The sequence below is a fragment of the Oncorhynchus mykiss genome, chromosome 7 (assembly GCF_057628025.1).
Source record: "Oncorhynchus mykiss isolate SJ-2025 chromosome 7, ASM5762802v1, whole genome shotgun sequence".
NCBI lineage: Eukaryota > Metazoa > Chordata > Actinopteri > Salmoniformes > Salmonidae > Oncorhynchus > Oncorhynchus mykiss.
In genome coordinates this window covers 31029364-31041245 of record NC_143028.1, presented here as the reverse complement: position 1 = coordinate 31041245, position 11882 = coordinate 31029364, and the positions used below count along the sequence as shown (strand labels likewise).

Here is an 11882-nt window from a genome sequence, read left to right as displayed (position 1 = left end):
GGGTTATTGTGTCGACCATAGAGTAAATCTCAGTCGACCGCTTTGTTTGTGGCGCCTGCAAGAAGATAATGAAGGTATTTTGGTTAAGAGGTGGAGGCAAGAAGATCAAGGTGGAGGGGAATACATGCAGTAAGATTATGGCAATAGAAAGAGGGATTTAGAGGACAGAGGGATGGAAAGATGAAAGAGATATCCAGAGTTTATTATCAAAAATATCCATCATGCATTAGTGTGATAAATGTAGGATATGAAAATATACCATCTGATCACTATCTAACTTAAGTGTTTTAATATTGCTGTTGCAAGTGTCATTTTCATTACAGTTAGTTGTAAAAGAGGTTAATCCACAAAACAGAGAAGGGCAGAAAAATAACACTGCTCTAGAATCAGCCAAGCCACTAAAGGCTTTCATCAACTATCAACGTGGCAGGTGTGCAGACTTCACAATAGAAAGGTTATGTAGAAATAGTAGTTTTCAGAAACAACTAAACCTTCAAACACTACAGCACCAACAACAGCATCTTAGTTATAATCAATAAATAAAAGAAACAACAAAAATCTTAATTACTAAATGATCATCAATGGCCAGCTTTAACTTGCCATTTATTAGGCAATAATACGCTGTCTGCACAATGCAAGATCATCTTTAAGTCTTATAATATAAGACATAAATTAGATTATTTGTGTAAATAGACAATTAAATAATACATCAGAGGAAGCATACATACACACATTTGCAAACCCAAAAACAAAATGTATGCAGTATCAGATTAAACCACAACTTGTCTGTTTCTTACTGAAGTAATAAAGTACAAAATTAAACTTTATGGAGTAAGCAATACCCCATAAACTCCCTCATGCTATCTACGCTTATTTTCTTCTTTGGCTTCCTAGTAATTTTACCTCTGCTCTTGCAGAAAATGAAGAAATGTTGTGTGTGGTGGCTGTGTGTACATGTGTGTGTGTGTGGTCCACAGAATGTGTATTTTCAACCTGCCTGTCCGGTTATCTTGATCAATGTCAAATGCATCCTTTGACAAACAATGTCAGAGTGTGGGAAGCATGTACTAATACAAAATAATTATGTTTGTTTTTAGCTACATAGTTAACTTTGCAGCACAACAACGGTGCAACAACTAACCCTACAAGACAACATATAGAATGAAGTTAGATCTCCAGCAGTCCACTGCTCATTTCCACCCCATTGCCTGAACCAGTTTTCTCTCCTTTGTTAGTAGGGTCACTAGGGACTCCTCCATTATTCTGCATGGCCGTGTTGGGTTTATTGGGGTCTGCCATCTCCTCATTCCTGGTGTCCTGGGTCTCTCCCTCCCCGGTCTTTCCCTGCTGCAGGGCAGACTCTGCGTGCGTCTTCTGGTGCTTGCTGAGGTGGTCACTGCGGGTGAATCTCTTGTTACACAGCAGGCAGGTGAACTTCTTCTCCCGCGTGTGCGTGCGGACATGCCTCTCCAGTTCGTCGGAGCGTGTGAATCGCTTCCCACAGAACAGCCAGTTGCAGACGAAGGGTCTCTCTCCAGTGTGCCAGCGGAGGTGGGCCTTGAGATGCGAGGCCTTCCCATAGACTTTACCACACCCTGGGATGTGGCAGCTATGGACAGGCTTCTTCCTCAGGGATGCAGCTGAGGCCCCCAGCCGCTCCAACTCCTGGCAGTTGGGACAGTCACAGGTGGACCTGCCAGTGGTGGTTCCTCCAAACCCTCGTGATCCAGCTGAAGGCTTCAGGCCCATCTGACTCTCCATCTGCCCCCTGCCGGACACCTGCTTGGGCTTGTACGTGTCCTGAGGCAGCATGTGCTGGGAGGACTGGAGGAGGTGTGATGAGGAGCCCAGGCTCACTGAGGGGTACTGAGCTGCGTTGATGGAGGTGAAGTCAGAAGCATAGCTGGGCAGCTGGGGGCTGAGGGAGGTTTGGGGAGGGATGGGCTGGAGGGAGCCCTGGAGGCTGTCGGTCTGGGGCTGGGCAGCACTTAACCAGTTGGTGTTGGGGTGGACTTCCCACCAGGAAGATGTGGCATTGGAGGGGGCAGCGGTGATGCCGGGGTGGATGCCAGCCTTGTACCAGGAGCCGTAAGGGTGGGTCATGTCCAGGGAGGTGTAGACGCTGGTCAGACAGTCGGCAGTGCCGTGGGCCTTGGACACCAGCAAGGACTGCTCCTGGGACATGGAGCTCTGGAAGGAGTGGGAGAATGGGTTGTACTCAGACGTGTACCCCCCAGAAGACGGTGGTGGACTCTCGGTGGGTGTGAGTAGCCTCCCTCCGGAGCTGAACAACCCAGTATAGGAGTTCTCAATGCTGTCCCCTCCCCTGCCGTTCTTCTGGAGGTCTAAGGTCATGCTATACTGCTTCTTGCCTGGAATGGTGCTGCCGGTGCCGGTCTTTCCAGTTGTGGCTGAGTCCCTCACAGGGCTTCCAAACTTGTTGCAGGTGGCGGTTAGCATAGCAAAAGAACTGGAGCCATAACGATCTTCCTCCTAGAGAGATGAGGAGACAGGAGGGATTAGACACAGGAAATGGCTGCTACTACTATTGCTTCTGTCAGTGTCAACACTAATCAAAACAGTATGGCAGGCTGTTTTTTCTGCTTTCCCCTCTCATTCGTTTTTCAGCTGAATTTAAATGAAATGACTGTCTTGATGTAGGCTGCTTGTTTTGGCAAAGTGACTGAAGAATGAAAGAAAGTGGAAAATAGGAATTAAATGTGATTAGAATGTGAATTTTAAATACTATTTTTTTTTTGACTTTGCAACAATTTAGCATAATCCTTCCCATAACCCTAACCTTAACTCTTAACCCTAACCCCTAACCCAGGGTTTCCCAAACTTGGTCCTCGGAACCCCAAGGGGTGCACGTTTTGATTTTTGCCCTAGAAAAACACAGCTGATTCAAATAATCAACTAATTTTCAAGCTTTGATAATTTGAATCAGCTGTGTAGTGTTAGGACAAAAAAATGAAATGTGCAACCCTTGGGGTCCAGAGGGCCGAGTTTGGGAATCTCTGCTCTAACCTAACGTAGCATATCATACTAAAGCAGTCAAACGTAGAATATCACACTAAAGCAGTCGAGCGGTCAAGATGTAGGATACTATACGTCCTACAATTCGTATTTTATGATTCGACCTCTATTACATTGGTAGTAGGCCAATGTAATGTAACCTAACCTAACCTAATGTATATCATATCATACTAAATAGAGTGGCACACATTTTAGTAAAATATAATATGTTTTGATCTGAGACCAGGTTGCTCAATAAACCTCTAGCATGTATAGTGTACATCAAGTCTTAAGACTTTTAGGCTGATGCAGTGCCTTCACAAAGTATTCATACACCTTGATTTAATCCACATTTTGTTGTGTTACAGCCTGAATTCAAATAGATTACATTTATTTTTTCTCACCCATCGACACACAATACCCCATAATGACAAAGTGAAAACATGTTTTTAGAAATGTTTGCAAATGTATTGAAAATTAAATACAGAAATATCTAATTAACATATGTATTCACACCCCTGAGGAAATACTTTGTAAGAAGCACCTTTGGCAGGAATTACGGCTGTGAGTTCAAAGAGCTTCCCACATCATCGATTGTGCAACATTTTCCCATCATTATTTTCAAAAGTCTTCAAGCTCTGTCAAATTGGTTGTTTGTAACTGCTAGACAGCCATTTTCATGTCTTGCATTAAATGTTCAATTTGCCAGTAGATTGTCAACTTGATTCATGATGATGAATGCTAGCTTGCTAGCTAAGATGTTGAAAGTATGATGTTGACATCATCAGTCCAATCAAAGCTACTGTAGATATGATGTGATTTGATATAATTGTATCTGTGGCCAATGACCTTAAACCTTCCTGGATGGGCACTTCTAATGTAACTATGGCAGCACCCAAGGGGCTTGAATTTTCGAACTCCACCCTTCAATTTTGCAGTAATGTAGTGTCCCCATGAGTGGCAGAACACTGAGCCAATCACGGCGCTAGACTAATGTTCTCTAATAAATAGAGAACGTTACCAACCCCTGCACTCTGTATTTTTCCACTGGGTACCCCACCACAGAAGGCACTGAGCTAGGCTGAAATTTGGAGCTGCCTTACTCAAGAAAGCAAAAAAGAGACTAAGTTTGTATGAGGCTTTAATAACTCAATGATGATGATGATGATTGTGTTTACATTGTTTTTTGCAAACTGATATGTGACACGTATTAATGCCCCCCAAAATATTTGGGACCTGTTTTGCATGTTATTTTGGCATTAATATGTTTCACACCTCAGTTTGCAAACAATTTACTATATATACGTATATATATATTGTATATATATTGCTAATCAGGTGGAGCTCAAAACAGGTGGGGCAGCCTGAATGACGGGTCGCACTGTCCACAATACTAACCTAATTTACAGTGAAAAGAAGGAAGCCTGTACAGAAAAAAATATCTAAAATGTTCATCCCGTTTACAACAAAACAGTAAAGTAGTGCTGCAGAACATTTGGCAAAATAATTAACTTTTTGTCCTAAATACAAAGTGTTATGTCTAGGGCAAATCCATTACAACCATTACTGAATACCATTCTCCATATTTTCAAGCATAGTGGTGGCTGCATCATGTTATAGGTATGCTTGTAATCGTTTAAGGACTGCAGAGTTTTTAAGGATACAACATTTATGGAATAGAGTTAAGCACCAACAAAATCCTAGAGGAAAACCTGGTTTAGTCTGCTTTCCACCAGGCACTGGGAGAGGAATTCACCTTTCAGCAGGACATTAACCTAATGCACAAGGGCACACTGGAGTTGCTAACCAAGAAGACAATGAATGTTCCTGAGGACTGGGTTAAATTTTTTACATTTCACATAAAGAATGAAGAGAAATTATAGATAAAAGGTATCGGTGCTCATCGGCCATTGGACATAAACATTGAGATAAACATTGAGATAAACATGAGAGGACTGCCTCTCATCCGCTCGTCATCCCTTTATGCCATAGTTTGTACATCTCAATTGTCAGTAGAAACCACATCTGTTTAAGCAAGTATGTAAGTTATATATTTTTTTAAAGGCAGTAAATGAGGCTGAATGAACTGTTTCGCTGCCAGACAAGACTCCGCTGATAGCCAGGTGTAGCAGTTGTAAGGTATAGTCCCTAACAGTTTGTGGGCACTGTTTGTCACCATTATAGTGCAATTAATATATTGTTTAGTGTTGTGTTGTGGCTTTTCTGGCAGGCATAATTATTATTTTTGTTTGCCCCACCAAAATATACAGTTGAAGTTGAAGTTTACATACACCTTAACCAAATACATTTAAACTCAATTTTTCACAATTCCTGACATTTAATCCTAGTACAAATGCCCTGTCTAAAGTCAGTTAGGATCAAAACTTTCAAAACTCTGCAGTCCTTAAACGATTACACGCATACCTTTATTTTAAGAATGTGAAATGACAGAATAACAGTAGAGAGACTGATTTATTTCAGCTTTTATTTCTTTCATCACATTCCCAGTGGGTCAGAAGTTTACATACACTCAATTAGTATTTGGTACCGTTGCCCTTAAATTGTTTAACTTGGGTCAAACGTTTCAGGTAGCCTTCCACAAGCTTCCCACAATAAGTTGGGTGAATTTTGGCCCATTCCTCCTGACAGAGCTGTTGTGACTGAGTCAGGTTTTATAGGCCTCCTTGCTCACACACGCATTTTCAGTTCTGCCCACAAATTTTATTTAGGAATTAGTTCAGGGCTTTGTGATGGCCTCTCCAATACCTTGACTTTGGTGTCCTTAAGCCATTTTGCCACAACTTTGGAAGTACGCTTGGGGTCATTGTCCATTTGGAAGACCCATTTGCGACCAAGCTTTAACTTCCTCACTGATGTCTCGAGATGTTGCTTCAATATATCCACATAATTTTTCTGCCTCATGATGCCATCTATTTTGTGAAGACCAGTTCCTCCTTGCAAGCCTCCCCCTTTTTCCTCCAAACATAACGATGGTCATTATAGCCAAACAGTTCTATTTTTGTTTCATCAGACCAGAGGACATTTCTCCAAAAAGTATTATCTTCGTCCCCATGTCCTCTTGCAAACCGTAGTCTGGCATTTTTTATGGTGGTTTTGGAGCAGTGGCTTCTTCCTTGCTGAGCAGCCTTTCAGGTTATGTCGATATAGGACTCGTTTACTGTGGATATAGATACTTTTGTATCTGTTTCCTTCAGCATCTTCACAAGGTCCTTTGCTGTTGTTCTTGGATTGATTTGCACTTTTCGCACCAAAGTATATTCATCTCTACGAGACAGAACGCGTCTCCTTCCTGAGCGGTATGATGGCTGCGTGGTCCCATGGTGTTTATACTGGCATACTATTGTTTGTACAGATGAACGTGGTACCTTCAGGCATTTGGAAATTGCTCCCAAGGATGAACCAGACTTGTGGAGGTCTACAATATTTTTTCGGAGCTCTTGGCTGATGTCTTTTGACAAAGTGTAATTCATAATTTCACCATGCTCAAAGGGATATTCAATGTCTGCTGTTTTTTATCCACCTATCAATAGGTTCCCTTTGCGAAACACTGGTCTTTGTGGTTGAATCTGTGTTTGAAATCTACTGTTTGACTGAGGGACCTTACAGATGATTGTATGTGTGGGCTACAGAGATGAGGTAGTCATTCAAAAATCAAATTAATCACTATTATTGCACAGAATTCATGCAACTTATTATGTGACTTGATAAGCAAATTTTTACTCCTGAACTTATGAAGGATTGGCATAACAAAGGTGCTGAATACTTATTGACTTCAGACATTTCAGCTTTCATGTTTAATTTTTAATTACTTTGACATTATGAGGTACTATGTGTAGGCCAGTGACCAAAAACATCTCAACTGAATCAATTTTAAATTCAGGCTGTAACACAACAAAATGTTGAAAACGTCAAGGGGTGTGAATACTTTAATCAACCAGTCTTGCGAGAGCCGTGGGCTTAAATAAACATAAGGTTCACCAGTTTTTGATGGCCTACAAGGACATTTTAAACAGCATCAGGGACGTCAGGCCAACAAAGATTTGGAAAATAGATGAGACTGGAATACAAAATATCCAGAAACCGTTGCCTGTGGTGGTAACAAGGGAGCAAAATAGGTTGCATGGATGACCAGCACAGAGAGGGGTTTCACAGTAATTTGTGCTATCAGTGTAGCGGAGCAGTACGTACCGCCCCTCTTACACCGGAAGAAGATGAACGAACAGCTGCTGGTTAGAGCACCTCCAGGGTCTGTGGGAAGGGTAAGTGACTCAGGCTGTGTCGACAGTACCATCTTTGACAACTGGCTCTACCACTTTGCCCACAGAGTTGGTTGCACCCCTGATGAATCCCACATCCTTATCATCGATGGGCACCACTCCCATAAGACCCTGGAGGCTTTCTTGCCAGCAAGAGGCCAGGGAGTTATTCTCATCACTCTGCCACCCCACTGCAGCCAGAAGATGCAGCCGTTAGACCGTACCTTCTTCAAGGGTCTGATGGCCTTTTACAACAGGGCAGGAGATCAGTGGATGACGATGCTTCCTGGGGAAAAGATAGGTATATACCAAATGGCTGGCCTCTTCGCAAAGGCCTTTAACAAGGTGGCCAGTGTGGAGAGAGGAGTAGAGGCTTCCGGGCCAGTGGGCTGTGACCTTTGAAAAGGACATCTTTACAGAGGCAGACTTCTTGGCCACGGAGGTTATAGAGCAGCCTGAGCCCATTGCCGGTAAGAAAAAGTGATCTAAATGAATTAAAAATAGCAGAAGCAGCATGGACGTGGTAGAAAGTGTTTATAGTACTAACAACGATGTATTGTTTTTGTTGTTTATTTTGAATGCATAGTCTCCATTCAATCACAGTGCTCTACCGCCACCGCTGCCACCTCTACCGCTGCCATCACTAGCTCTACAGTACCTCCACCTCCAGCAGCTCTAACACCAAAATCTCTACCTCCACCACATCTACCTCTGCCACAACCTCCACCCTGCAGCCTACCCTTGTTCCAAATGTTGTTTACAAAAAATAGTCAGCACTCATTTTAGGGAATATATATATTTATATATAGTGATTAGAAGTGTTTATTGTACCAATCCTCATGTGTTCTTGTTTGTTTGTTTGTTTGTTTTTGCTTAAACCAACAGCCAAAAGCTGCAGCAGTTCTATTGGAGTTGTCCCTGAGGCCGAAGCTCCAGGAGGAGAGGCCGAAGAAGAGGAAGGCAGAGTCTGTGGCTGTGCTGACAGCCTCACCTTACAAAAGGTTGATGGAGGAAAATGCTCAACAGAAACATCAACAACAAGAAAAGAGAGAGTAAGAAAACGGATCAGGTTCTTTAAAAAAGGTTGTCTCAAAGAAGGTTGTTGCAACACAACAAGCCACATCACCCACCATTAGTATTTGGTAGATTAGTAGAGTGTATTTTCTGTAAGGAGCTGTTTTCATTCACAGGTCGGGACTGGATTAGGTGTGAGCAGTACAGGATCTGGTTTCATGAGTAGTGCTCCAATTTCGCTCTACATAGCTTAATTTGTGACCTATGTACAAATTAGCATTGTGCAATTGCAGAGCATGAGAGATGCGACATCACTGTTACACTGAATTAGTTGAGTTATGATGTATTGTTATTGAATTTTAAATTCCAATGTTATTAGTTATATTCCATTCTAATATTATATTCCAATTAATATATTTTTATTTTAGGAATTCACAACAAGTATTGAAAACCTTTTGCTCCTGAATGTCATTTTAAAGACTGCTGGGATTTAAAATCTTGCATTATTTCAATAATATTTAGTGCAATTGTACATACTGGATTACATGAAAAAAGAACAACGAAGAAAGAACAAAGAAAATGAATGTGCAGGTGAGTTAAAACCTCTTAAGGATCTACCACTTTTTTTCAATTTTTGCCTAAAATGACATACCCAAATTGAACCGCCTGTAGCTCAGGCATTGAAGCATATTCTTGATACCATTTTAAAGGGAACACTTTGAAGTTTGTGGACAATTTGAATGTAGGAGAATATAACACAATAGATCTTGTGAAAAGAAAATACAAAGAAAAAACAACTGTTTTTTGTATTTTTTTGTACCATCATCTTTGAAATGCAAGAGAAAGGCCATAATATATTATTCCAGCCCTGGCACAATTTTGATTTTGGCCACTAGATGGCAGCAGTGTATGTGCAACGTTTTAAGCTGATCCATGAACCGTTGCATTTCTGTTCAACATTTTGTATCAAGACTGCCCAAATGTGCCTAATTGGTTTATTAATAACTTTTCACGTTTATAACTGTGCACTCTCCTCAAACAATAGTATGGTATTATTTCACTGTAATAACTACTGTAAATTGGACAGTGCAGTTAGATTAACAAGAATGTATTATTTCTGCCAATATCAGATATGTCTATGTCCTGGGAAATGTTCTTGTTACTTACAACCTCATGCTAATCACATTAGCCTACGTTAGCTCAACCGTCCCGTGGGGGACCCACTGATCCTGAAGAAGAATTTCAAAATAAAATTGATTAAATGGATTAACCCTATGCCATAATTTTCTGCAATAACCACCATACTTTAAAAACACCCCTTTTCTAAAAACAACAATTAATTACATTCTTCTTAGTAGAGGCTAGTTACCCCCTAGTACCCTATAGCCTACACGATTATTGGGCAGATTCAAGCTATTAAACTTAAGACCATTTAGGTCTCTAGTCTCCTCACAGAAGCAACAAAGTCCCAAGGGGCGCCGCATGGCTGTTGAGGGTGGATTTACCCGTCTCCCTAATAAGCGCCTGCTGTCGATTTGGCTTATCCTGTTGCCTTAGCTCCCGTTTCCAGGTTAATTGCTGTCAATCAATTTTCAATCCCCTCCCCGTTGAGTCTTAGCTTGTATGTCCCCTGCTTTAGTTTTGATGACCGGCAGAGATGTAGGCTAATACTTTAATTGCAGTGGAATCTTTTGGGAAGGGTTGGAGAGAGATTACATGTGTAACATAATGTAGCGTTTCTTGTTGATTTTGTTGTTGACTGATTTGCCAAACATGTGGGCTCCAAGCTGTCTTCTAAGCAGTAGGCCTAACCAAACTTTTCAGTAAGAATCTTCGGTCATATAGAGCTTCATGTTGGCCGTGTTTTCCTAGGTCTGCTATATCATCCAACGTGCCTAACGGTCACATTATCAGTTTGGATAGGCTAAGCCTAAATATTACAGCATTGGCCCATAACTGACATTTATAACATGCATTCCAAATGGTAATTATATTACCTACACTTTAATGCTGTTGATGACCTTCAAAATAAAGTCCAGATTTTTAGTCAGAGAATGCAGTTACGCACACAAATTCTGACAGATGGAGAGCCAACCGTTACATTTAGGCCATAGCCTATAGGTTTTCACAATCTAATATTGTCTTATAAAAGCCTATTTGTAGAATGTCAACAGTGCAACGTTCTTTCTCATTTTCTCCATTACCTCAAGAACATACCCTAACGACATGACTGATCGTTCAAGGAGCGCACTGAACAGACAGATATAGTAGCCTACCAGTGCGCATTAAGTTGACCTCGACACTCAGTTCATGAAAAATACAGCAGCAATTGGCGCCCTAACTGTAAAACAACTTAAAAGTTCATTCAAAAACACATACAAGTATATTCCATACCTCCAGGATAGATGCAGCCATCCCTGAGAAACAAAGTCCAAAGAGTCGAGAGGGAAGTTGGATAGACTGTTCTCTTCTCTGCTCGTGGTCCCAGGACAGTTTGGGAGAACTCCGGCACGAGCGCACAGACCTCTTTGGAAAGAGAGAGCCCGCCCCTTAATTATAGGGTCCGCGATCTTTGAAGATTCGCTGAGAGGCAATAAAGGAGAGAGGGAAGGGAAAAGGAGGGCATTGGAGGAGAAGAGAAGACATCCCACCTCCCAAAATTCAGATTGACAAATCCAGATGAATCTTGGGGAAATAAATGGGTGGTTGGCTATTATGGGGGCTATTATGAAAGAATAGATAAAGACTTCAATTGTCTGGTAATTTACACCCTGGTTGCATCAAAGCCACCACCATGCTCATTCAGGTTCACAATATAGTAACGCATGCGTTCTGTCAGCATCAACATTATATAGGTAGCCTATTTATAGCCTACCTGCTAATATTAAGTAAAATAATATTGAACATCTTTGGCGCTAATGATGCATTGATAGAAAATATGTTTACTGGCAAAAGCATGTCTCCAAATAGGCCGAATCTTCAAATATAACAAAATAATACCATAATAGTAAAACGCCTACTACTTCAACTGCCCCTACTTCAACTACCCCTTACAGTTAATAATACCATTGGGTCTAGGCTACTATGGTCAATAATAATAATAATGTTATTAGTAGCAGTAAAGCTGCTTGCTTTCGGTATTGTTGTGAATTAAGCCGGTCGGGTATGCGGTTTGCTTCGCAGGTTTTATTGTTGAGTTTTTATCCCGCTTTCTGTTTTCAATATTCTGAAACGCAGTTAAATACTTTTGTAGGTATGATCTCTAATGATTGAAAGGATTCAACTGCTCGAAATTACAAAAAAAAAGAAATACTGTCATCAAATAAAATTAATTCCGAACACGGCTAATGGTTGGAGTAAGAACAAGAGTTTGTCTCCTCGTTTAGGCCTAAATCTCCAGAAAGAATTTCTGGAGATAGGCCTACATGTGGAAATATTTACTACACTCCAACACAGCTGTAGGCCTACTTAAATTCATCTTCAGATCTGTTACAACATTATTTCTCCATAATTTTATTTTGCAAATAGCTGTGATTAGCAGACTACCTCATACAAACCCTGTGTCTTTCTTGAAAC

The 11882-nt window shown here is 41.1% G+C and overlaps 1 protein-coding gene across 1 annotated transcript; it reads right to left on the bottom strand.

Annotated features, from left to right (window-relative positions):
- Window positions 1-266: 266 nt before the first annotated feature.
- LOC110527688 (transcription factor Sp7) lies at window positions 267-10830 on the bottom strand. The gene is made up of 2 exons (XM_021609128.3): window positions 10701-10830; window positions 267-2493 (listed from the first exon to the last, which is right to left on the bottom strand). The coding sequence occupies exons 1-2, from the start codon at window positions 10719-10721 to the stop codon at window positions 1168-1170; spliced, it is 1347 nt and encodes a 448-aa protein (XP_021464803.2). The 5' UTR covers window positions 10722-10830; the 3' UTR covers window positions 267-1167.
- Window positions 10831-11882: the final 1052 nt, after the last annotated feature.

Bases quoted from the DNA above. Each gene is read 5' to 3' on its own strand.
- LOC110527688 (XM_021609128.3), bottom strand. From the start codon at position 10,721: ATGGCTGCATCTATCCTGGAG. The intron at 2,494-10,700 runs GTATGGAATATA...TCATCTCTCTAG, and splicing joins TGGCTGCATCTATCCTGGAG to GAGGAAGATCGTTATGGCTC.